General features: G+C 36.6%; 1 protein-coding gene across 1 annotated transcript; it reads left to right on the plus strand.

Moving 5' to 3' along the window:
• Positions 1 to 799: 799 nt before the first annotated feature.
• On the plus strand, positions 800 to 8,728 carry LOC117407229 (SLIT and NTRK-like protein 6). Its single transcript, XM_034011963.2, has 2 exons — positions 800 to 1,385; positions 4,991 to 8,728. The coding sequence occupies exon 2, from the start codon at positions 5,012 to 5,014 to the stop codon at positions 7,451 to 7,453; it is 2,442 nt and encodes an 813-aa protein (XP_033867854.1). The 5' UTR covers positions 800 to 1,385; positions 4,991 to 5,011; the 3' UTR covers positions 7,454 to 8,728.
• The last annotated feature ends 16,071 nt before the right edge of the window (positions 8,729 to 24,799 follow it).

The raw sequence follows: 24,799 nt of genomic DNA on the forward strand, positions 1-24,799 counted from the left end.
TGTTCCAGGATTGCAGTGAAGCAGACAGAGTAGGCAATTAAAGCAATTGAACTTGAATCAAGCGTGTTGTCTCCTTCCTTTCTACTGCCTGGGAAACGCTACATTACATTCAAATATAAAAAACAAAATCTAATTTGTCATTTAAGAATGTTACATTTAATTTCAAAGCACCCTGACATCAGTTGAGTTAGTCAATATTTCTAAAAAGTTGTTCAGTTTCTAAACATATTTTACATACTTATTGTCTCAAAGCAGGGTGAACTTACTCTGGAAGCTGACTTGAGTGATAAAAGTCACCTTGGTCTGCTTTTTTTTGGCACAGTAGACAGGGTGCTGTTTCTTGGAGTGAAAAATAATAGTAAAATTGGTTAAACAAAAAGTCCACAGCAGCAGTCAAAGTGGCATAACTTTATATCCATCACATATTACTGAAGATCTGTGTACAACACATGACAGGAATTTTTATTTTCCCTTCCAGTCTAAACAGAATGTTCAGCAGATGGGTATTATCGAGAGCAGATGTTTTCAATGAAGACTATGTCGATAAATAACGTGAAATAAATCAGGGAAAGATTTATTGCGGTATTTATAGAAAAGGAAAACAGTATGGCAGGTACGGCTATTTTCTTTTTAAATGACCCCCCCCCCCCCCCCCCCCCCCCAGTCATAAACATTGTACTGCTGTAACTTTCTATTCCTTGGTGATTTGCAAAACAAGGTAGGAGGAGCTGAGCAGCCCCGCGGTGGAGCTCTTTCATCCTCGATGACAGTATCAGTAGAAAGCTAGGGAAGGGCTGAAAGGCTGAGTTAGAAACCAAAAAAAGTCTGTATGTATCTACGCCTACCTAGCAGCCTCTGGCATTCTCGTAGTTCTCTGTTTAACTTCCTGAGCAAAAGCAAGGAAAGCTTTTTGAAGAGTTGCGGTGTGGATTTTGGTCGGGGACAATTCAGAGTGTTCAAGTGGAACTAGGTTCCTGCTTTCAAACGTATTTTTGTTTTTATATATATATTCAACACAGGTCACCTTTTAGGAAATAAAACACAAACATACAGAGACAAAAAAAGAACAACGCTGACTTGTCTTCGACAGCACTCGGATTCGGAAGCACGATGAGCTGTGGTATACCTGACCAAGTAAAGGATTTCCATTCAGAGTTGGACGCGTGCACTTGAAATCAGTTTATTTGCAATCTCTCTTTACAGTTATTCATAAACTTGCCTTATTACTTATTATTGAGATGTTGCACGACACAGTAGAACATTTGTGTTCTCTGCCATTCCTCAATATATGGATTAGTTAAACTTCAGTGCGAACCGTACATCAGGCTAAGGTTTGATGATCTTGGAGTTGGAGTGGCAACTCTGTCTTTCCTGTTGTTGATCAGGTAAGTGGGCAATACAGTGTGTGCCACTATTTTGATTGCCATTATTATTATTATTATTATTATTATTATTATTATTATTATTATTATTATTATTATTATTATTATTAATATTATTATTATTATTATTATTGGTGTTCTTGTATTTTAATAGCATTGGGGAGATGAATATTAAAAATACATGTTCATGTATTAAAGGATCATTAATCTAGGTACATACGTAAAAAAAAAAAAAAAAAAAAAAAACAACAACATGATGCTTGTCAAGTACTGTACAGTTCATGGTGAAACTATAATCTTCAAACAGACAGCATGTTCAGTATTTAGAAAACATTTTACAAACATGACGTTTTAAGTTTTTACCTCTGCTTATATGTGTGTCCTCTACTCAATATACACATTGCAGTTAGTACCTAGCTGTTGTAAAGTATAAAACAAGCATATAAAACAATTCAGTCGCATGATGGTACAGTATTGCATTTCTGCACTTCTATCAAAACCCTGGAGTGCGCTTGAATCTTTCTTGGAAGTTTTTAATTACTCGTTGTTATTCTCGTTAGGTATGTAAATACCCACAATGTTTGACAAACGTACACTATAATGCCAATGTAGACACTGTGTTAACTAGTCTACAGAACAAGTACAGGCTTGTCAAACTATTTAAAACATTAGTGTGTGCGTGTGTGTGTGTGTGTGTTGTTTTCTCATGAAAATTAGCACTAAAGCCTAAGGAGTCGGCGTGGTCCAGCGGTTAAAGAAAAGGGCTTGTCCCCGGTTCAAATCCCTGCTCATTGTGTGACTGAGCAAGTCACTTAACCTCCTTGTGCTCCTCTTTCGGGTGAGACGTTGTTGTAAGTGACTCTGCAGCTGATGCATAGTTCACACACCCTAGTAGTCCTAGTAGTAGTAATAATAATAATAATAATAATAATAATAATAATAATAATAATAATAATAATAATAATAGCTTTAAAAGTGTGTGTATGCTATATAATGTGGTCTATGCTATAATAGCAATAACTTGATTAATAAATAACTTCCTACAATGACTGCCTTACTTGGTAATGAACATTGCTTGTGTACAAGATTGTTAATGTGAATTTACAATTTCTAAGTATGACTGAGTACTTTTTATGTCATGATGTTCCATGAAGCTTCCGTTGTTGAACCATTCATTAGGGATTAAGTGTAGTTTGGCACACCTAGTGGTTACCTCTGTTTGGTTTATTATTGAGCCCAATATCTATCAATGTTTCTTTTATGAAACCTAACAATGGGGATTGCAGAGAAAGCCCAAAGCCATAGAATGTCCAGGAAACCCACTTCTGTTTTTCACAGCGAAAAAACTACATTTGAAAGATGTAATACAATACATTAGGGTTCCTCACATCTTTTTATTATTTGTGTAAATACTGTATATTCAAATAAAAAACAGCTATTACATTTTAGGTTTAAAGAAGGCCTTTATTCTTTCTATCCTTGACCCCCCAGTAGTTTGTAGCAAATGTTATATCCAGAACTCTAGTAGTCATTTATTAAATTGGAACCAACTGTACAATCAATAAATACATTTAGAACTCTGAACAAAGATCATGTTTGTAACATAAGAATTACATAGGATGATGTGTAGAATAAAAAAAGGCTGAAAATGAGAGCTAAATCATGGAACTATTGTTTCAACTCTTGTCATTATAGCTGCTATTTAAACACAAAATGACACCAAACAGTATAGGTTTCAGAAAACAATTCTACAAGAATGGCATCAAATGATATAATTAATTTAAAAGTCCATGTTTGTATTGCTTTAAATTACAAGAATCTGTTGTCCTAATTTCAATCCATTTAATATTTATTCATTTCAAATGCAGATGACAAATTACGTTATGTTTAACAGAACTTTTATTCAAACAAAGTAGTATGGAGCTAAAGACAGGCACTGAATGGAGCTCTGCCTATGGGCTGTATTGTGTTTCTTTTTTTTGCAAAAAACTTTTTTGGCCTTAATCCTTGTGCACAATAAGCGTGTTTTTTAACGTGCAAATTGGCCTAATTGACATTTGAATAAGTGAATAAGTAGCATCTGATACAGGATGTAAGAACAGTTTATTTGTCATTTTTCATTAACCCTTTCAGTCCTGGCGCTTAACTTCGTGCTAAAATGTAAAGAAACATTGTATTGCCTTGTGACATCATTTTCAGTCACACGTGCATTCAAGCCTAGTGTTCTTTGATGTTTGAAACTGTTAAACATGTGTATTTTGTTTCTTTAGTTTTGAATATGTTAAAAAAATAAATACATGTTTTTCCCTTGTGTGTGTTTTAGAGTAAACTACTGCTTTTTGAATAATTTTGATATAACGCAGAATTACTAGGATATGAGAGTGGGCATTTGTGTATAAACTCAGCATGCATGAAAGTGAACTAGTCAAAGCTGGTTTATAGACTGTGAGTGCTGATGTAAGCAAGTTACAGATGCTCACCGTCAGTATTATATACAGCATATATATTTCGTAGTTAACAGATTCAATGCTGCTCCATTTTGTATGTCAGAAAAAAGTTCTCCTGGGGATTAACACAAAATGAACCTTGTAGTTTCGCCCAGCAACAAATGCAAACATCTCTCTATTCAAAAAGACTATTTTTAAAGCATGTTTTGATTCAGGCTGCTCTACTGTGGGTGTATTATTTTATAAAGATTCTGAATTATAAAAATCAAAAAATAATAAATCACCATAACCAGTGTAAGTAAATACTGTAATAGGAGACATGTGGGTGTCCCACAAAAGTCAATGTTCAGTGTTTTACCATCTTACTTTCTAGTGAATATATTGCAATTCACATTAGAGTAAAGAAGACATGTATTTCTGCTTTACTTGGAGCCAGATGATAATGTGTACAGTAGGAACCAATACACTTAATAGGTTTTTGACAGATTTCTTTTTTTTTATGAAGCAGCTAAAACTGACCAAAAAGAAGTGTCTTATTCAGGAAATAAACTTTCAGCTAAGTGGAGTGTACTACAAAACATCTGTGTTGTGGTCAGCACTATTTTGTTTTTAATTACAGCATAAAACATGATATCCCCATCTATGCAATGCAGCAATTTTAACATACAGTATGTACAGTAACTATAGGGAACTGTGAACTGGCATGATGTTCATACCAGAAAGATAGCTGGTATTATAGTTTGGGGATTTGTTATATTATATGTATGTGTAATGACTTACCTACAGCACTGATCAGCCATACATATTACTGATAATAACCTACTGCACAGTATAATAGGCATTGTTCCAATTCCAGTTTCTATTGAATGGACTGATAACAACCACATGGGCTGTTCTGAGAAGACTATTGGAGGCATCCAAACAATTTGACTGCATTCTGAAGCTGAATATACAGTATTGAAATATGTCTGAAACCACTCTTGTTAATGCCTTCTTCTGGACAGCGCTTCATTGTATTACATGTGCTGATATCTATGCACACCTACTGTGTACTGAATGCCAAGTGCCATTGCACTACTTGCATACCTTACTTTAATGTAGTTTATTTGAACTATAAAACTTCATGTCCTGAATAGTGTCCTTTTTTTCTTTCTTCTTTAGATTGACATTTGGATTCAGAAAATGTTCACCCGGACTATTCTCATCTGTTCATTTGTTGTTGCTGCTAATTTTCAAAACATTCAGTCTTCCAAAGGATCATCCTGTGATAGTTTATGCTCATGTGAGGAAAAGGATGGTATTCTGCATATCAACTGTGAAGAAAAAGACATTAGCAAAATATCTCAAATCAAAGTGCCACCATCCCTACCTTTCCAAATTAATCTTTATAAAAACGAAATAGCAGAACTGCATGCCCATGAACTAGAAAGTCTTAGTAATGCTGTCTCATTACATCTTGGTGCTAACAATATACATGAGTTGGAACCTGGGATTTTCAGTGCATTTGGTTCTCTCAAGAAATTGCATATAAACAGTAATTTTTTAGTAACACTGAAAGAGGATACATTCCGTGGTTTGGAAAATCTTGAGTACCTTCAGGCAGACACTAATTTCATTCATGTGATCGAGCCCGGGGCCTTTAGCAAGCTCATCCGGCTCAAAGTTCTTATTCTGAATGACAATGAAATAGAATTTCTTCCTAGTAACATTTTCCGTTTTGTGCCATTGACTCATTTAGATCTCCGTGGTAATAAACTGCAAGCTCTTCCATTTGTTGGCTTTCTGGAGCATATTGGACGTATAATAGAGCTTTTGCTAGAGGATAATAAATGGGTCTGTGATTGTGATATACTTCCTCTGAAAAACTGGATAGAAAACATGCGGACCCAGTCGGTTATAGGAGAAGTTGTATGCGATAGTCCTGTACTCCTCCAAGGTAACATTTTGAGCAAGGTGAAAAGGGAAGTGTTATGTCCATTTCATGCTGACATTGATTTAGAAGAACCATCCAAGTCATCAGGCTTGATAATTACTCCCTCCCCCAAGGTAAAACCAGTTCCAAAAGAAACACAAATTGAAGCTTTACCCACACCGGTGCTAGTACCAGATACATGTCCTGAACAGTGTTTCTGCAACAATCATCAACTGGCAGGACTTTTGATCCATTGCCAAGACAGAGGCATTCAAAGCCTATCTGATCTTGGATCACCAACACAAAGCCCCCGACAGCTCCTTTTAACAGGAAACATGATTCAGAGACTAACAAAAACTGATTTTGTTGCATTTGGAAGCTTGGAGTTACTCAATCTTGATAACAACCACATTGAATATATTCAAGATGAGGCTTTTCTGAACCTTGGAAATTTGCAAAAGCTGAACTTAAATGGAAATAAACTTGAAAGGTTAACTCCAGGTATGTTTGCTGGACTCCGTAGTCTTGAATATTTATACTTGGAATTTAATATGATCAAGGACATTGTTTCAGGAACATTTAGCAACTTGTCCAAACTAAGACACCTATCTTTAAAAATAAATCTTCTTCAATCTCTGCCACCTCTTATATTTCATAACGTGCCATTAAACAGATTAGATCTAAGAAAAAATCTGTTCATGCATGTACCTGTGGGCAATGTGATGGATCAATTGGATTTTCTAGAACAGATTTACCTTGAAGATAACCCGTGGGATTGTTCTTGTGATTTAGTGGGTCTGAAACAGTGGGTAGAGAAACTCAGACAGAATACAGTGGAGGGAGACATATTGTGTCATACCCCAAGAAAAATTGCCAAAAAGGATTTGAGATCCCTCAGAAATGAACTGCTGTGTCCTGGATTGGTTCCATTCAACGCTTTACCAACCCAAGCCCCAACAGCCACGCCATCAAGTCTATTTGGTTCCTTTACAGATTCAGTCCCCCTTTCAGTTTTAATCCTGGGCTTGCTGATTGTTTTCCTAATGATTGTCTTCTGTGCTGCTGGACTGGTTGTTCTTGTTTTACACCGGCACAGGAGATCAAAGAAAAAGCAAACAGATGATCCACAGAGGGAGCCCAGCCCTATACACCTTCAGTATAGTATGTACGGTCAAAAAACCACCCATCACATGACTCAAAGGCCTGGGGTTAATATGTATGATGAACATGCAATGAGCCCAGTGATACAAGTCTGTAGGAGTCCTTCGTATTGTAATAATCTCAAAGACCAAGATCTGAATGATATTCATGACTCAAAGTATGTTTGTAGAAGCATTTTAGAAAAAGAGAACGATTCACCCCTGACTGGTTCCAATATAAAATTCAGAGCAGTAAGTGACCATTCATCAGAATTCGTTACCCTTGAAGATGCAAATTCTCTATACAGAAACTTACTGGAAAGAGAAAGAGAACTCCAGCAGTTAAGCATCACAGAGTACCTCCGAAAAAATATAAATCAGCTTCAATCAAATGTTGACGTTCACTGTCCAGGGAGCCACGAAGAGCTGAAATTAATGCAGACAATCATGTACACCAGGCCTAGAAAGGTCATGGTAGAACAAACAAAAAATGAATATTTGGAGCTCAAAGCCAATCTGCACACAGAGCCTGACTACCTGGAGGTTCTAGAGCAACAAACAGCTTTGAACTGAAAAGACTCTTCAAGGGATGTTGCCACCTGCTTCGTACCTACCTTTGTAAAACAAGTGCCTTAGCAAATTATTCACCTGCATTTTGTTTTCACATTAAAGAGATCTGCAGTTATCCTAAACGAGACTCAGGGATTACTGTAAGAAGTCATTCGGACTGAACAGTTTGTGAAGATATGTGATTGCAGTATGTAAAGCAGAAAGGTTATAATATTATTGTAAAACATTTTGGCATTTACATTGTTGTTCATTACCTATTAAACCGAATACAGGCATATGTGCCATTATTAGTCTGTACAGAAAAAAATAAATAAAATAATAAAAAATATATACATCTGTTGAGAAACACTTGAAAAGTAATTGTTATTCACTTAAACAGATTGTGTGGATAAAGTTTATGAGTGTATTGTATTTTTTTGGTTTAACTGACTTTCCCAATTTAATAAGTACAGCCATGGCCGTAAGTTTTGCATTGTCTTATATAATTAACTACTTTTGCTTCATAAAGGCAAAGGAATGGCATAAAGGCAATAATTTTACGTTAACATGTTGAATTTCATAGTTTTCCATATACTTAATGAAAAACTGACAAAAATTTTAAAATGTGACATTTCAAAATCTAACATGAAATAGTGTACTACTATTATAGCTTCCGGTAGGCTTTTGCAATATCATTTTGTAGTCTCTTTGATTACATCATTAAATTATGTTTATATAGGTTTTTAATTTTTGTTTATTTATGTCTCAATCCTAAAATTCTAAGTAATGCAGAACGTTTGGCTATAGCTGTACAGTTATACTAGAGTGTCATTTTAGTCAAGGTGTTAGGACAATCTAATAATGCTGTTGTACATTACTGTCACATTTTTTATTTCTTAAATTGTAAATGTGTGATTATTATAGCTACTGATAAAATCTTGTAAATATATTTATGATATGTTTATCTATTCTTTTACCTTTGAAGAAACACTGTTAAGTTGCCTTTAAACACTATACTACATAATATCTGGCCAGCAATTTTAGGCATGACAAATTATGAAACATATTTAACGTATCGATTCTGTTTGTGAAAAACACTTTTGTGATGGTCAATTTGTATGAATGATTTGATGTGCAGCGCACTGTGGCTTTATTTGATATCTATATAGATTTCTGTAACCTATTTATTCTGTACAGTTTTGTATATTTGTTCATAAGATGACTGGGTGCCTTTATAAAGCAATGAGATAAAAGTTCAGTGAACTGTAAATAAAGATTTATCTTATTGTTTCTGTGGAATATTCTACTTACATTCTTTTTTTTTCTGTAGTCAGGAAAATACCCTGCTGCAGTATTTTCAAATGATAATTCTTACTAAACAAATCATCTAAACTAAGGGATACAAACAAACATACAATATCAGTTATATACAGAAGACCTGCCAATATTACTGGTAAGCACTAACAATGCTTTTAAAATAGTCCATCCATAGAAAACATTGTGCAGTAAAGCCTCTTAATGGCACCCACACAGTACACAAATAATATGACCTAAAATGGAAGTCTGCTAGTGACACAAATGCTCTACTTAATGTATTAAACAGAGTGAAATCCACTAGTAATATACAAACTATATATTATCAGCCATACTGTTATTACGTGCATTTCTTAGTCTTATGTTGCTGGTAGCAGTTCTGAGTACCGGGCTTATCAGCCCGGTAGTTTTATGAGTAGGTTAGCGTAACTGTAAACATTCATGTTTTCCTTTTTAGTATTCTCATCCTCATTCTCATTCTTTCTCTGCCTAATACTTTTTCTGGGCATGTGAACAATTCTAGAGGGTTTGCTTTAGAAAAGCAAAGGATTAGATTTAGGTTGTGGTTTTTGAAAAAGAAGTTCAGTTCTATAGCTCTCCCCTGTTCGTCATACCTAGTCACCTTAAACTGAAGTCAGAAATTCAAAAATGTGTCTTTAGAGCTTAATTTCATCCCATCCAATGGAAATAAAACTTGGGATTGCGTTTATTTACAAACAATGGAATTAGAATTTTAAAACTGTTCAAAGTGAAAATAAATAAATAAATACATAAATTAATACAAACAGCATTCAGTTTGGAAGGCATATTACAACTAGTAATAATTACCATCTGGGATTCAGTTTGCTATTACTGAACAGACATGACGCATTTTAGTATAGAAATCCTGAAACAAGGACAGCTGAATGTGCACAATGGGCTGAAGTAAAATGCATTAGTGTGTCTGTAAATGTTTTATGAAAATGAGAGAGGTGTGTAGAGTGTCAGAAGAGATTCTTTGTCTCCAGAAACAAAATAATAAAACCAAACAATGCCCTTCATCTATACTACGAACTACTGTTTCTATCCATTAATGGCGATCAGGTGTTCATAATTTCAATGAACAAGGGAACTAAACAAAATTTATATCCTGTTCCCTATCTATCTTGCTGGGTTATTAGAGAAGGTGATGGCTTCCTTCCCAGTATTGTGTGAAAACCGGCCAGGGAACCCTGTAAACATTTATACAAGCAAACAACTGAACTAATATTTGTGCCCTCACTCTTTGTGTTATCCATTAGCTTGAGCAAAAGATTGAGGACATTGAGACTATCCTTGTGGCAAAATGAAATATTCAGAACAACTGAATTGGAAACAATCGAAAAGAGACAGCATGACCACCAACAGTATATTGTGTACAGGAGACCACTGTTCAACCAGCATTTAAAGATTTTGGGGAAGATAGCATTTGGGAATGGAGCAAGTTAAACTGTTTGTAAGTCCTGGTTATTTGCTGTACTGAACAATGGGGTAAAATGGAAGGGGAAATAATATTATGGTAAAATGGGATGTGTCGAATGCTGTGTTCAGTTACCCACCCTTGTATTCATTACTAAGGTCTGCCATAAATCAAGCCAGACTCATTAATTATCCTTTATTCAGCACCTAATCCAGATTGAGTTCAACATGCAGTATGCATTTTTGTGTTGAACCTTTCACTGAAAAGAGGTGGTATCATAAAGAATCATGTACAATGTCAGTCCTGTTTTCAAGAAAAAAAGTACATCTTCTTCTTTACTGTAAAAGCAAATTAATGTATCCATTAGAAGTCTTAATGTTAATGAATGTTAAAAAATAAATAGCCTGGGATAGCTAAATAAGGGAAACAGTAGTAGCTAAAACAAGACACATTAAGGGGTCATCCAAAATTATCATCACGTACAGCAAGCATACACTGTTATGTATGTGGTTTAGCATTAAGATTAGTTGGTTACTGTCACCTACTGGTAGTATTTGCATAGCTCACAGAGCATGCACAGTTTCTCAGTGTTATTCAGAAGAACTCAATAAGAAGCTGATTGTTGGATCTCAGCACAGTGTCCACTTGTGTGTCACTAACTGCTTAATTAGAGTAAATGTTGTCAGGATATAACAGCAGCCTCTTTTTCAATTCCCCCTAAAAAAAAGAATACATAAAAATGATGACGTGCTTCGCATTGCAGGTGCTAGATTTTCAAAATAAAATGTAATTACTCATACTGAAAGTGAAAATATACACTTGGCATGCAGGTAATGCTGATACCCTACAGCCTTTGGTAAAAAAAACATCATAAGAAATGAAATGCTGAAGCTGGAAGTGTTTAATTTAAAAAATTAAGTTTTTAAGTGTGTCACACCTGTTAGTTTCTGTGTGTAGCCTTCATTTAATTGTGAGCTGTATTTTCAGATACAAATTATGCTAATGATGCACTAGCATCAATAGAAAATAAAACGTTAGTCGAGGTGTCGAACAAGAGTGAATGTGGAATAGTGAACCGGTCAAAGTGAAAGGGATGCATTAGTAATTTCAGGAAGATCTTGATTACCACCCAGTAACAACATTAGTAAAACAAGCACCTGGATTCAAAGGGGTGTTACAGCTACCCACCTGGAGTCTAAGTGCAAATATCTGGAAACTGTTTTAGAGTAAATCAGATGCTTCTCTGAGTAGGTCAGTTTACTTTTATTAAGCACAGTAGTGTTGGAGACATGCAATTAGTTTTGTTAGTCGTATTACTTTGTTGTTGCTTTCTATCAGTACACTGATTAAATAGAAGTACAGTATAAGGGCCTCCTATGAAAATAAGAACATAAAAAGAACCTAAGAAAGTTCACAAACGAGAGGAGGCCATTCGGCCCATCTTGCTCGTTTGGTTGTTAGTAGCTTATTGATCCCATAATCTCATCAAGCAGTTTCTTGAAGGATCTCAGGGTGTCAGCTTCAACAACATTACATGTTGGAAAATAAAGTAACAGGCTAAAATATGTTTTTGAAGGCTGGCATGGTCTAGTTGAATTTATACTTTTGTTTTACAGATATGTGGCAGGGCAAAAGCCCTGTGATTCTCTACAATCACTGGCCAGTTCAGTGAATGTATGAAATTGAACTCTGTTGTGCACAATCATTAGTGATTCTATAAAAAAAAAATGTGTTGGTGGTTGGCAGGGATAGGGTTCATTGCCACAGTTTAATTATTTGATTTTGATTACCTATTTAATTGTTTTATAATTTTATTAGTGTCACCTGCCTGGGATTAGCAGGCAGGCATTTAAACAGGGAAAAATGTTTGTTCAGGGCAGTCTGCAGTCTGACTGAAGGCAAGAGGCAGGCAGGGTGGAGGAACCTGTGTGGTTAAGAGAAAGGGTAGTGTGTAAACCTGTTTGTGTTTGTAATGTGAAAAGAAATGCTTTGTGACTGGTAAGCAGCTGGAAAAGTTTAACTTGTACTCTGAGGGGAGTTAAGTTTTTGTTTTGTTTTTCATTTCTTTTATTTCTGTAAATTAATAAAATTACATGAAAGTGCTTAAAAAGCTTCAATTTCTGTGTCTCGGTCTGTATAAAAGGGCCAAAAGAACCTTAAACAGGTGAAATCTTTCACATATGGTAGTACTGTAGATGTTTAATTGGCTTTTTTGGAGAGGTCTCGCTGCTCTTGGAATAAAACGTTTGCTAACAGGACCCTTCTTCTCAACCAAAAGAGAAATCTCTGACAAAAGTCAGTTTTGGCCATAGATAGTAAAGCTGTGGCTGAGACCATCGGATTCTGGACTGTTGTACTTGCTGTTCATAAAGTGCATTTACAAACACTGCATGTTCAAATCCTACCCGTTAAGCACATTGGGACTTCTATGCTATAGTGCACGACAGTACTGGTAATGGAATGTTACACAAATAAAATGTTTATCCTTATTTTACCTGTATGCTTAGCTGTGGGAGTTTTAAGGATCTTGCCCTCTTAAGAAAAAAAAAAAAAAAAGAAACAAAGTTACAGACCAAGTGTTTCTCCATTGAAATTTGTTTTATAGATGAGTAATTGGTCCTCCAAATAGTGTCGTTTTCTCTTCAGCTTTGTAGAAGGATGGAGGATTTTTAGTTTATCATCTTTACCTTGCTAAATATTGCACTCCTAGATACTAATTAAGGTCATGACTTTGTCAAGGTCAAGAAAGGGGAAGTCCCCTTACTTTCTAATCACCCTGTATATTGAGTTACTTATTACAGTTTTTCTCAGTTGCTAAAACACAATTTTGGGTACTTCCAAAACAATGGTCAAAACAGTTAACACAAATATCAAAACACGTTGCACATTTGCAAAACTCATCGAACATTTCCAAAAGTAAGTGTATGTGTCAAATCCGTTCACACACCTTGCACAAAGTTACACTCCTATCAATACATTTAACACAAGGTGACATTACAATTAACCATTGCTTTCAAAACTATCAATACATCTGATTTTGTGTTTACATTAGTTTGTTCCTCTTTTTGTATTTAGATATACAATATAAGAAATAAATAACAGGAAAAGGCATCAAAGTGAAATTTATTTACAGTTTGGTGAAGAATGTACAGTATAAACATCATTAAGCATCATCACCACAGAGTCTCTCATTTCTGTCTGGCCACATTACTTCATCAACATCACAGCGGATGTTCTCTCTGGCAATGCACCTAGGGAAAAAACGCCTGCTGTAACGTATCCAGCCTTGAGAAGCTTCTGCCCCGATTTCATCACAGACACCCTCCATGGCCTGAAGAAGTGTAACCCTGTCATAGGGGTGGCGTTCGTATACCTTCCATACCCAACAGCAGAAGAACTCCTCAAACTGGGTTGAGGAAGGGGGCTGTATGGCGGAAGAAGATTTTATGAAAAAGCATCATGTCCTGCAAACCACAGCTGCATCCACCGGGCACCGTGAAAGCTGACATTGTCCCATACAATGGCAACATTTGTGGGCTCTCCTCCTTCATTGTTTCTTTGGTTATCCACATGGGGTTGAACAAGCTGAGTGTAAAGCAGGTCAAGAAATGCAAGAAGTTGGTCAGTATTATATTGACCAATCACAGGATGGCGAGCAAGAACCCCATCTTGGTCTATAGCAGCACACATGGTGAGGTTTCCTCCGTACTGTCCCGGGGTTTCCACAGTGGCATGCTGTCCAATTATGTTCATGCCTCACCGACGCCCTTTGCACATATTGAAACCTGCTGCGTCGACAAAGATATATTTGACAGGCTGAATGCTGTGTACAAAAAATAAATAAATAGCGAACATCAGCTATGCATTCCAATTGCATTGTCCCAATAGACCACCTACAATAAAAGCTCAACCCTAGTATCCCATCCAGACACATATATCAATTCTGTCATCTTTACTTCAGGCAGTATTAGAGTACCATGTGATTGTGAACAGTGTTTGAGTGCTGAACAGTATCACTTTGAAATGATGATTCCTATATTTCCATGCCATATGATACTGTATACAGTAAGACATTATCAATTGCTTTGAAATGGCATGCACAGTTTTTATGAACATACTGATAATGCAATTCCTTTACTCTTTCACTGTTTCTCTCAAAGAGCACTCTGTAAATTTCTTTCATACTGAGGCCCATGCGTTTTGATCACTCTGGTGATGGTTGACAAGCTCACATTGTGAACTCCTTGGAACATGTCCTCATCTTCATTGATGTTGGTCTGGATTTCTCGCAGGCGAATAGCATTTTTAGCTCGGACCATATGGATTACGGCCATGTCTTGGTCATCTGACAAACGGCGACCACGTCCCCCACTTGGAGCTTTTCTTTCTATTCTAAATATTGGAAACAAAATACAATACTGTAATACCATACACAGGTATATCACAGTAATGCAAGTAGAAACTGGGTAACTTTGTACAAGTAGAATTAGAGTTACCGATTTACAGTGTGATATGTATAATTAATCGAAGCAAAAGCTGAGAGTGAAACATTTGGCTGAACCATTGTTCCAGCTTCCCTCATTGTCACACCCCGGTGATCAATTTTTGTTGCACGCATTTCATTTGAAACAAGTATACACTGAGGTCTCACTTGCCTTGTCTCTCTCCCCTGTCGACGCTCACAAGCAGCCATTTCAATTCCACAATGTCTGCAACTTGTAGCAAGAAGAACTTACCTTTTATAGGCCTTCTATTCAACATTCACAGGTGAAAAATGTTTATCGAGAAGTGATGACTGAGTTTACAGGTGTGTATTATTTGTTTAAATAAATGAATGTTGCTTGTTGGTAATACATGTACATGTATTTTGGGGATGAATCACTCAAATTAGAAACGTGTGTGTTAGCAATGCAATTGTATTAAGGGAGTTGTAGATCTTGTTAAGGGTTTTGCATTGTGTGTGTTAAGGGGTGGAATGTGTGACTGGTTTTGCAAATGTGTGCACTGTTTTGGTGTTTGTGATACCTGTTTTGATAACTGTTATAAAAGTAGTGGTAATTCTGCCATAGCAATTGAAAAAAACTGTAAATCCTAGAGAGGCTTGCATATTTTAACAAAACACTCCAGCTTGCTCCTCATTGTAAACTATCCCAAACTAGTTAAATATTGTAATTCATTACAAAAAAATAGTCATGGTTTAAACTTGAAACAGTCAGGAAATTCCTTACTAATAAATGACAGTCAATTTAACTTCAGTGGTGCAGCTTTAAGCCACAAGTCAGGAAATGCCATACCATCCATAACTCCACTGCATCCTGTTTAGACTTTTAGCATAGACACAGAGATGTGATTGGCAGGAAATCATTCAATAAGGGGAGCAGTGAAAATGGCAGAGGTAAGAAAATTAAGGTTAAAACCAGAAACAACAAGGAATAAGGAAAAGCTATGTTCAAAATAGTATTTTGGGAAAAAAGCTCTGAAAAGCAGAGCAAAATTAGGTTAAAAGCAATACAATTGAAATCATCCCCAGTCCGTAGCCTGGTGTGAGAAGTCCAAGGAAGGACTGCAGGATGGCAGGGTATAGTCTGGCACAGGGTAAGAGAACCTGTACAAGACTGAATCCTCCAGCAAAATCGGGCATTCAAGAAGAACCCTGCTTACTGACTTTAGATGTTATAATTCACTGTATTTTCTCCTTCACAGCAAAGTTATTAATTTTTGTAGTGGCAACATGCTTTTTAGTCTAGATACTGAGACCCATACTTTACAGAAGAAATAACATTTCTCTGAACTTATTGGGTTGCAAGAGAAGCAATGTGAATCCCTTATCTATTTCTACAAATATGCACCTTTGGGAATTTGTTCACAACATAATGAACTATTATAATACTTGTACACATTAAATAGCTGGATAATAACAGTTTAAGAATTGCTTTTAAAATACTGTTAACTATAAAAAGTCCAGACTATGTTTAAAATAAAATATTTAGGGAATATGTCATTCTGTAGAAGAATGAGGATTCAGTGTAAATTGCACTATTCACTAAAAATCTATTCCCTAAAAAGCAGAATTTTAATTTGTCTTTACTCTGCTTCAAGAATCTGCCATTCATTGGAGGGCATTAATGTAAAAATATTTAGAAGCTCAAAACACCAAACAGGTGTGTCGGTGATCTTGGGGAAACAATGAACCATGCCTTTTGTTTTTAACAAAAAGAAGCAGCAACATCAGTTCTGTTGCACTGTATGCACACCTGTAAATGAGACAAACATCAAAGAAGATTTAAACACCAGACCTTGTTGGAAAAAGCAGTTCACCTTCAGTATTTAAGACAAAGCACAACCAACTGGAAAATACATTATTTTGTAGTTGTCAGCCCAAAATGGTAAAATGGATTTTAAAATGTTTTATTACAACTTCACGAGGCAGGAGCCAGGCCTGCGTAAGGGACTACTAGAATAAAGACTAAGTGCTTGTGCCTTAGTAACAGAATAGGGGTTTCCCCTTGACTACTCGGAGAACCGCCCTCTCTGAGATGAGGCTGAACTGATCGACCTCCAAGGCCGGGAAGCGAGGACTTCCCCCAAGGGTTAACTAAGGAAAGATAGGAGGATGAACCAAGGTGTCCCTGGCTTACTGAGTTGTCTAGTTGGGATAGGTCAGACTCAGCTGACACTCCAAGGCCTCATGGAGAGCCTCTCGATCTATGCAAGGAGAACAAAAGCGCTGGAAAAGAGAATAAGAAATAAACACATAAAGAAGGCCAGGGGTTCCGTCCCCCCACCAGCTGTAAGAGCCACCTTCGATAAGTTGAGTCAAATGACAAACTCGAAAGTTGGGAGCGGATTGCTCTCCATAGGGGGAGACTGGCACGGGTGCAAATGAATAGATTAGCAAGAGAATGGAAAAATGAAATATAGTTAGTTATTTGTCCGGGGGTCCCCTCTGGCCAGCGGAAACCTTCCTCTTGGAGGGGTAAGCGACGTAGTCGGCCTCTAAGGTCGGGACGTGAGCTTCACTTGCCCCCCGAGGGGACTGTTGCAGAGGTGACACAGCAATGTGGAGGAGGAAGGGAGGATGGAGAAAGCTGAAAAGCAAGATGAGAATTAGGAAGCTACAATTTATATAGGGTGACTGACATGCAATTAAAGGTTGACTGACAGATATTTTAGTGGGATGACTCAAGGGAGGAGTCCCGGCTCCAGCCCCCCGAAATACACGAGGCTCTACAAATGAACTGTGTCAGAGAAATTCAAACCAAAGTTGGTTGATGTTGATATAAATGGCTTTCAGCAGTTACCCAGGGAAATTGGACCCAGTAGCTTTAAAATGAATAAAGTGCAATAGTATGTTACCTGTGTTTTGCAGTCCTGCAGTTTAAATCCAGAACAAGCAGCATACACAACCAGGCCCAGACTTTAAAAATAGTAAGTCATTTTGAATGTCATTTTCTAACAGACATTTAAAATCCCTTGTACTGTATGTTCCTTCTTTAGTGCAGAGGGGACATTGAGTCCCATTTGTCAAAAATCCACAAGGAGTAACTATTTTAAAACCCTGTTTTTCTATACAACCCCTAGCTGTTCCTCAGGGTATTTGTATCAGGTCTATGCTCAGGCATGCAGTGTGCATCTGCCTACTATCACCTACTGAATCTGTTAGTACCAGAATGACAGACAAAAGGTTATATTCCGTAATGGATAATGCCATGTAATTATATTGTTAGTACACCACACTTTCTCAGCTTGATTTGTTATGAACTTGAAATTAGTATTGGATTACAATAAATGTCACTCCTGCTAATCTGTGTGTTGGGGGAAGAGGGTGATGCCATCCTTTTATAGCTCCTGTCATGTTCACATTTGGAGTAAATTATATTTAACATCTTGAAGGTCAATGCCAATATTTTTTAATCCATTTATTTTGTATTGACTGAAAAATGACTTATTTACTCTATGACATCTTGAGTTATCATTGAATACCAAAATGCAGATAATGTTTCACCAGGCAGGTCAGCGTCTGAGGTGAATGAGAGAGGAGATTTCTGGAAGGCATGATTAGCCGAGAGGTGCACATCTAAATATATACTAGTACAGTGCATTTTATAAGATTATAAGAACTGCCTCGTAGTTTTGGTTTTTTTTTGTATGGAGACCTATGCCACAAATTAGATCACAGGGCAAGGAACTATGATATCCCAAAAGCCCTGTAAATGATTGTGGTACCTTGCTTAGCACAGAGTTTTTCACCTGTGCTTCTACACAGGTGTGGCCTCGTTCACCTGCGTACAGAACATTTCCTTGGATTTATTTTCTTTAAAATCTCTACGGCCACAGTGATAGTGCTGGTAAAGCCCCAGGATGAAGTGCAAAATTCAGCCAAACTGCAGGATCTGAAATCAGGATGGGGAGCAATTGCATTGTATATATAAAAAATAAATAAAATCTAGGTTGAGTTTTTCAAGAATGTGGGATAAAAGTTACATACATTACAGTAATTATAGATGGCAGTGTGTATTGTAATGCAGTGAGCAGTTTTGTTCAGGTTGACCGATAAGAGTGACATGCTGCATGACTGCCTACCTGACCATCTTGGTCCAGCTAATGCACTGAGACTCTGTAGAACTTAAACTAGTGTTGAGAAATGACACAGGCAGCACATTTGGATGAATACAAAATAAATGTGCAGAGCACGATTATCGCACTAGGGAAACAGTGATATAAAACATCTACTTTATTTACCAAAGTGTATGTTAAACTGAGCAAATTGTTCTCCTCGGACTCTGATCATGAGTGGACAGATAAAATATTGAATAACTAATGAACAAAACAGGTGCTCAGTGACTGAGCTGTCAGTTCTGGTGCTCAAGGCAGTAATCAACTGTCACTTTGGAGTTGTGGGTCAACTGAGGAGCTGTAGCTGCTCTTCTTGACCTCAAACCAGACTCATGTAATCTGTGTCTCACAGTTTGGTCACATATGGTCACTCCAGTTGCTGTCCTGAAGTGGATATTGAGCCCATGTGCAGAGTACTGGTGATTTCTTAGTGTTATTATGTGTAGATATCGGCAATTGCATGGTGTAGTTAACCTCTCATGACCATGTCCAGGATGCCTCGTGTACTAACCTGTGGTTTTATAACATACCCACAATCTTGAAACAGCAGAATGTCTTCACCAGCTACATGTCTTTGTGTATCCCTAGATTCCAGCATTTGAACAACTCTGGTAGTCTGACTAGGTGGTGGCAGACATTGGCATTGTCTGCCACTACCCAGCATAATTAGAAGCCATGGTTTGCTAGCCCTTTCATGGATTGGCTGTCGCTAACCAGTTTGTGCCAGCACCAGTGCAATCATTGTGCAAAATCTAAAATATGGGGGAATGGAGCGAAGCAATGCAAGTGTATTGGAATTTTTTTTTCCCTCTTGTTTATTAGATTGGTTGAGAGTGAGGCTGGGAATGACCTTTTAACCATTTTAACATTTTTTTTTTGTTAATTCAAAATAACCTGAGCTATACACCTAATTCTGTCATAAGCATCTTCTTACGCATGGACACCTTAAATATTTTATGCAACTTGTGTTGTAATAAAAAAAAAAAGAAGTAGGTCACAACTGGTAAAGCATTCTCTTTATTGTTATTCCACTGCAGAAATGTCAGCACCTTCCATTCAAACCTATATGGGTCTTAAATTCAGTTTTCTCATAATGCCCCTCTTAATGCTGCAGTCTGATTAGCTCCCTATTCTAATAATCTTAACACTATCTTTTTGTTAATGCCACTTTGCTGATGCCCAATGATAGCGTTAAACACCCCCCAGTAATGTTGTTATTATTAGCACAACAGTGGTATCAATGATTGCCATTAAATTCCCTGATGGAAAAACATAGTTATATTAAATGATCCAAAACTATTCTGTCACTTTAGGAGCCAGAGTGGTTTTATGCATTAGCCCCAGGGTCTTTATAGTTGGTACCCTGCTGTAGTCTATGACTCTCTCCATAAAGATCCTTAAAAGGTGAGGTCCAATGAACATGCACTGTTTTAGTACACACTTGATTTGATATGACGTTCCCCTTACATTAAGCTCATGCGGATGCTTTGTTTTTGTTCAGAAAATTTTTTAGTTTAGAACAGACAGCAACTGTTAGACTACCGTCAGAATATCAGTGGTTATGTTGGTCATTTTATTTTTCATTTGTATATTAACACTTTTTTTTACATTTAAATAAACATGTTTTGGTTAAGCTTATTGTTACTTATAGAACGTTAAAATTGTTTTCTATTTACATGGTATGTGTCTGAGTATTCTGTCCTTGCTGGTCAGAAACATAAATCTGCGTGACATTCACTACCTTGTAAATAACAGCAGGTACAGCATTCTTGCTTGCTATGGCTGACTGAGCATGACATTTCGTTTTTATGACATTTACCCTTTTTATAATATTTGACTTAATTAACATATGTACATTCTTTTGCAATATTTATTTTACTGGGAGTCAATTTGGTTGACTTATAAATACCTGTCACACCCTTTTGCATACCACTAATAGACTAACCAGTGAGACCTATACAATACATTTCTTTTTCAACACAATAACCAGTAATAATTATTATAAGTGCAACCCAGCTAGGTTATGAAATGTAAAGTGTCACATACATACTATTTCGTGGTCTGAGCAAAACACTCATCTTTCATGCACTTTGATTCAACTAGATGTCATTTTACTTAAAAAAATGGTCCTAAATTTTAAAAAAATATATTCAGTTTAAAATGAATCAAATATAAATCAACCAGACAGTTCTGTTCTGGCACACTTTAAATATATATATATTTTTTCAGATCTTTTTACTGAAGTTATTAAAAGATCTGAATCCAGATGTCTTGATCAAAACAATGGATTGTTCCAGAAATCTGGAAACCACATTTTATTTTGTATCTGCTGGTCTATGTGTTTCACACATTTCAGACATAGTGTGGCCTCTCGTAGTTCTTTCACGTTAAGCCTCTGTAGCCACATCAAAGGGTATTAGTAGTCCCATATGTTTAGAGAAGTAAAAAAGGAAGTCACTGTCATGACAAGACTGAGAGAGGCTGAACAACCAAGATTTGCATCTATTGAAATAAAAAGTCAGAGGAGCAATGTTCTAGTGAGACAGTATCTGAGATGATCTAAACAAAGGGAATTAAACATATATTAGTTTGAAAACAAATCATGTATGTCTCTAAAGAAACTCTTTGGGAGGGGGTTATAATCATTATAAACTTTACCTGGCTCCTATATTGTTTCATGAAAGTCAGTTATGGAGTTGTGGTGTTTTTAAACCTTATGGTTTAGAAGCTTAACAAATAACAGTTTGCTGAAGTTGTGTGTAACACACCATAACATTTAATTTAAATGTGAAATATCATTAACCATGACACATGTTTAACTTCAAGAGATCAACATGTACCTCAAATGAGCCCCACAGTGTTATATTGTATGAAATAGAAATTAACACGGGGATTGTTTTCAAAGGAGATCCGCTGGAGGATATGCTAGATGTCATTATTTTGACAGTTTTTTTCCCACCGATTTTTGTATTTTCTAATGCTGCAGAAAACAGGGCAGGAATCTATCTGCTAGTTTGGTAGATTAGTTATTTCAAGTTAAGACTTGAGCTACCTTAACATGTTGATCGAGGCTTGTACATACTGTACTCCTTTAAAAAAGTACTATCAATGTTCAAGACTGTGAAATTACAGGAGAGAATCTAAGGGAGAGTGATTATACTTATATATTTGTTTGCATTAATAAACAAAAATGACTTGATCCCTAAGAAGAGATCGTGGTAAAGCAATACAAACATTAGATTAATGCTCAATTGCAAAGGACACAATGTTGCCCTTCCAGTTTGAGCACACTTCTAATTAGCTGCAGATATGTGAAAACTATTTGACAGTCATTCAGACTAAACAGGTATAACAGGGACTTATGAATATCATCTGTCAACTTTGTTGTAAAGTTCATTGTGAAGCAAAAAAAAACCTATTTTTCCATATACTTCTTGTTTTATATAGTGAAAAAAATGTGTATGTCAAACGTAATTAACATACATGATATTATTGAAATCATTTTTACAAACCAACAATATTAAATTAAGTGCTAATACATATGTTTTGTTGACTTCTAGTTCAGTGAATTAGTAACTATTAACAAATCTGAACCATTTCCAAATATTAAAGCATACAACTCAACCTTCAGTGAATGTACAAAAGCTGGGACAGCAACAAAGTCAGCTTTCTAATAAACTGTAATAATGTATCTCTAACAAAACTATGTAGCCCATACAAGGTATATAAAAACACTACCACTTGAAAAGGCTGAGAGAGACAGGAATTCTTAATTTTAATAGCCATGTTTTTTTTTTTTTTTTTTTTTTTTTTTAGCCTGTCAGTTATGGAACAGTTTATAGCGCCTATAAATAAATGTTTAAGGTGCTGTGAGTCTATGTGTGTGTGTGTGTGTGTGTGTGTGTGTGTGTGTGTGTGTGTGTGTGTGTGTGTGTGTGTGTGTTCTTGGTGCATCTATAAATAAATAATGATTACCTGAACAAGATGTAATTTTGATATGAATGAATGAAAGCAGCTGCTTTATTTCCGCACTTTTAATTTTAATAAATATTGCACAGTTAGTGACCTACATTTTGTATATGTAGACAAATATTGCTTCCTGGTGTGTTTGTACCCTTTAATTTGATCAAAGTACTGTAACTTTAGTGTAATTGTTAATGTGGATAGCGGTATTGCTTCTGGCTGCCAGAGTAATGAAGGGCAATAATCATTTTTATATGCACACACACATTTTTATTGGTAATTCACAGGACAGAAGCCAGGGCTATGTAAGGGCTAGGTAGAGGCTTGGCCTTGGGTGCATAGAGGTTGAGGTGTGGCTTCAGGGATAAAAGTGCTTAGGAACGTGTAGGGGAGAGATGCTGAAGGGGAGAGAAAAGGACAGGCCCGGGCCCACCCTGGGGAGCCTTCTTGAAGGGTTTGAGGCCAGGCGTGTTGGTCGACCGGGCCCCTGAAATGACAGAAACTCGGACTCTCGAGAGCTGTTAATAGGCATTGCCCCACAGCTGGATTTCCCTCAGAGGATGGAATGGTTTCAGAACTCTGAAAGAAAAGAGAAAATAGTCTGAAAACACAGAAGACTGTTAGTTGTGGGACTCGAGCACTAAGGGAAGAGGGCCACGTCCCAGGAGGATAGAGAAAGAGCCTTCTTATCTTGAGGCAAGATATAGCACATGAGCTGTGAAAGAAGTTTGGTTGGTGGTCCCCTCTGACCATTCAAAGAAACTGCGTATTACTGACTCACTATCCTCCCGAGGGGACCGACACAGAGGCACGTGGCATATGAAGAACAGAGGAGGAGGAGGGAGGAGGAGGAAAAAGCTAACGCAAGAGAGAGAGAGAGCATAGGCTGTGAGGGGATTAAATAGGGAGTCTAGATTGTTTGATAGGAAGATAGGAGGAGGTGGAGCCCTGGCTACTGTCCCCCGAATTACACACACGGGTTAACATATGTACAGTAAGTACATTTTCATAAAACATATGTACTATACTGTACATAAAACATGTTTTATGACAATTTACATTTGCTACAATCGACCGGTTAAGAGTAACACTGTTGCACTGTCTTGCAATTGTACAGATTTTGTTAATAGTGTACATAAACAAATAATAATAAAACAATAAAATAATAAAATAAGGGCAGCAGTGTGGAGTAGTGGTTAGGGCTCTGGACTCTTGACCGGAGGGTTGTGGGTTCAATCCCCAGTGGGGGACACTGCTGTTGTACCCTTGAGCAAGGTACTTTACCTAGATTGCTCCAGTAAAAACCCAACTATATAAATGGGTAATTGTATGTAAAAATAATGTGATATCTGTATAATGTGAAATCTTGTAACAATTGTAAGTCGCCCTGGATCAGGGCGTCTGCTAAGAAATAAATAATAATAATAATAATAAATATGTTTGCATTTGTGTTTTTTTTCCCCCCGCTGTTTTAGGACAGGTTTCGACTGTGCTTTTATAACATTGCTAACACATTTGAACCGGTGTCGTGTTATTTTCAGGTATGCGGTAAAAAGAGGTACGCAGCGCACTGCGCTTGCTTGCGCATGCCTAAACAACTTCTGCTAAAAAAGCAGAGAAGTGCCCATTTAAATCTGGTTCTTCATGCTGTTTTCATTCTTTTACATCTTTTAAAATTGAATTTATCGTATTTTCTGGTCTTTTACATCGTTGTTAATGTATTTTATCATATTTTTCCACCATTAAGTAAATAGTATGCACATATTTATCATATCCAAAACATTTGATCTTGTACATTTTTGTACTTGTACAACCTTGCGGTTCACTCGTTTTGTCTTGTATGTCATGATTCTTTTTTTCTTTTTAGAGAAATTGATTGTCTGTTTCCAGTTTGCAAATAAATGATGTATAATTAATGGTAAATGTACCTCTATTTGACAATAGGAAAACACCCATCAGATCACAAGTGATTGCACTTGTACCCAAATCGGATAGCGTACCACTTTCAACGATGTACCACTTTCTAACACAACACCGGA

Source organism: Acipenser ruthenus, chromosome 8 (assembly GCF_902713425.1).
Source record: "Acipenser ruthenus chromosome 8, fAciRut3.2 maternal haplotype, whole genome shotgun sequence".
Classification (NCBI taxonomy): domain Eukaryota; kingdom Metazoa; phylum Chordata; class Actinopteri; order Acipenseriformes; family Acipenseridae; genus Acipenser; species Acipenser ruthenus.

What these genes read in the sequence shown, in the direction of transcription:
- LOC117407229 (XM_034011963.2), top strand. Translation starts at nt 5,012, where the DNA reads ATGTTCACCCGGACTATTCTCATCTGTTCATTTGTTGTTGCTGCTAAT.